Here is a 2,578-nt window from a genome sequence, read left to right on the forward strand (position 1 = left end):
TTATATAATTTGGAATACCAGAAACATTCAGTTGGAAGTGACCAACCTAAAATTTCTGAAAGCAATTTATAGTTTACACCATATTTTATCATCTGAATAAAGAAAAAAAAAAGATTTTAAATGCCACTTTTATCCTTACTGATTTTAGTGCTTATTTGTGTAAAATGACACAATGAATTCTCTTGGGGGAAGTGGGGACTGATGCACCCTTTGAACTGAAGTATTTGTGAAACACAAATACTAATTATATTAAAGATTTTCAAGAAGTAAGCTTATGTTTCATACATAGTGTGTGGTATAAAGAAAGCAGCATATCAAAGATTGTTATGTGATCCACAATACCAAATAAGAGGAGACCAGCTGGAAACAATGTATGAATTAGCTAGACAAGACTGGAATGTGTAAATACTGACTATGACCGAGAGACAAGAAATTACATTAACTCAGTTATCAAATAAGTTAACAAACCATTAAACTCTTTGTTTTGAAGGACTAGATGTGCATTAGTAAGACCTTCTATTATATTTATCAACATAGATATGGTAAAACCACTCATCTATGTTAAAACTCTCAAGGTTATCTTGAGATAATACTAATTCTTAGTGTATAAATAAAAACTATTGATTTGTATTCAGATGTCTCTGTGTGTGTTCTTTTCCACACACAAATTTCCACACAAGCCACTAACTCAAACTCCGCTCACAACTGTTTTGAACTAATATGAATTAGAAACCATTTACAATGGTATAACATTTTGTGTAGTTTTGACATTTTGTATTTTAAAAAGTATTCTTCAGTAATGTTGAAATTCTTGTGAATATTTAAGCTTTTATTTTGATGAAAAGCATTGTGTTGTTTAAACTAAGTTCTCATAGTTCCTACATTTGTTTTAGTTTACAATAATGTACATTAGAGTAGAATGTTTGATTACAAAGTATGTCCTCTGATTATAATTTTCATGGTTAGATTGGTGGACTGAAGAATGTAAAATATACAAGCACTCACTGGCTACTTTGCTGTGAATTTGTGAAAAATACAAGGTATTTCATAAGCTCACTTATTAAGGATTAAGAAGTTAAGCTTATTTCAGCTACTGGGGTTTGAGTAAAGGTTTGGTTAATTTTGTCAAGAATAAATGTTTCAGTTTATATTATAAAACAACTTCAGACTTTTTATGGTTACACTTACAAATGTGCGTGGTAATAATTTTTTTCAGGGTTATTGTTGGTGACGTGTACTGACATGGCTGTTCTGTGTGGAAATAGTAGTGAGACCTGTCGAGCCAAATATGGAGCTGTGTCTTTAAAGATGAAGAGTAGTCATGAAATGGTACATTATTTTTATATGATAGGATGATATTCTCTTATTTGCCATTGCTACCAAGGTAATTCATGTTTTGCTTTTTAATTGGAACTTTATTTAATCTTTTACCTTCTGGTAATAATCAGTCTAATTCCACTAACAATGAATCGGGCATGGCTTGTGGTTAATTGTTCAGATAGTGCATTGGAGGATTCATTGTTTGTTGTCATGAAAATGTGTTCCATATTTTGGGACTTTAGATGTATTATAAGAGTGGTGCTCAAATCCTGCTGTTTGGCCAGACAAGAGTAGTCTGTTGACTTGGCACCTAGGTGCTTTTCCTTTAGAGTAGTCTGTCAGTTCAAAATTACGGATGGCTAACACAGTTAGCCTTTGTGTAAATTTGCTCAAATAAATGAAGGAAACAAACAATATTCTGAAAGTCTGGTGTTTACTTTTGTCAGTACTAAATATCATATTAAATGGTACAGTGTTTCATAGCATATAGATGTGTTTAAAGTTTAAACTATGAATTAACTAAACATTGGTTTTCATGTAATGTTTTCTAGGTGTGGTACTTCTAAGACACTTTAAACTCCAGGTTATATTTTTCCAGATACTTGTATATAATTGTTACAAATATAATCAAAGTTAGGTTACTGACATAGCAGTAATTTAGTTGAAACTGAAAGTAATTCACAATATATTTTTATGCAGAAAAAAGTTGAAAATTTAAATTTCATTCATTTTTTTAAGTATGAAAAACCTAAAGAATTAAAACAAAAATAATTAGTAGTGATCTAAGTTCAGCCACAAATGTTTTCCTCTAAAATTATATAAGTAAATTATTTAGTTTAGTTGTTAAGAGTTTCATGCATTAACTTGAAGCCAATATAAAAAAACAATTGTATTGTTATTGATAAAATGTATTTTATTACTTTGCTCAGTTCTGATCTAAGGTAATGTAGACTTGTGCTTATCAAAAGAATAAATAGGAAGTTTAATCTCATACTCAGTTTTTCTAAAAACTGTTAGGGATGTTTAATCAATAAATATTATATTTAAAGTTAATAAACCTAGAATGAAATGCATATACACATACACAAAACTACTAAACAGTCTTTTTTATCTTACAACAAATATATTTAATATTTCATCGTAGGTAATATTATTAATTTTATTTTGTGTTTATAATTCATTGATGTTGAGGCTATCGAACATTGTGTGGAATCCATTGATGTCGAGGCTAGAGATTTCTAGAAGGCCTTGAGTGAAT

The 2,578-nt window shown here is 29.6% G+C and overlaps 1 protein-coding gene across 8 annotated transcripts in view; it reads left to right on the forward strand.

The window, feature by feature from the left end:
- The window catches only part of LOC106457777 (tRNA (guanine(26)-N(2))-dimethyltransferase-like), a 52,279-nt gene that overhangs the window by 13,102 nt on the left and 36,599 nt on the right, over positions 1-2,578 (forward strand). For all 8 annotated transcript variants that reach the window (XR_002610250.1, XM_022383808.1, XM_013917221.2 and 5 more), the window contains exon 5: positions 1,217-1,329. Coding sequence is in view for 7 of the 8 variants with exons in the window: in XM_022383808.1 (XP_022239516.1) it covers positions 1,217-1,329 (113 nt within the window). In the remaining variant the exon portion in view is untranslated. The remainder of the gene's footprint in view (positions 1-1,216; positions 1,330-2,578) is intronic.

Source organism: Limulus polyphemus, unplaced genomic scaffold (genome assembly GCF_000517525.1).
Source record: "Limulus polyphemus unplaced genomic scaffold, Limulus_polyphemus-2.1.2 Scaffold372, whole genome shotgun sequence".
In the NCBI taxonomy this organism is placed as follows: Eukaryota; Metazoa; Arthropoda; class Merostomata; order Xiphosura; family Limulidae; genus Limulus; species Limulus polyphemus.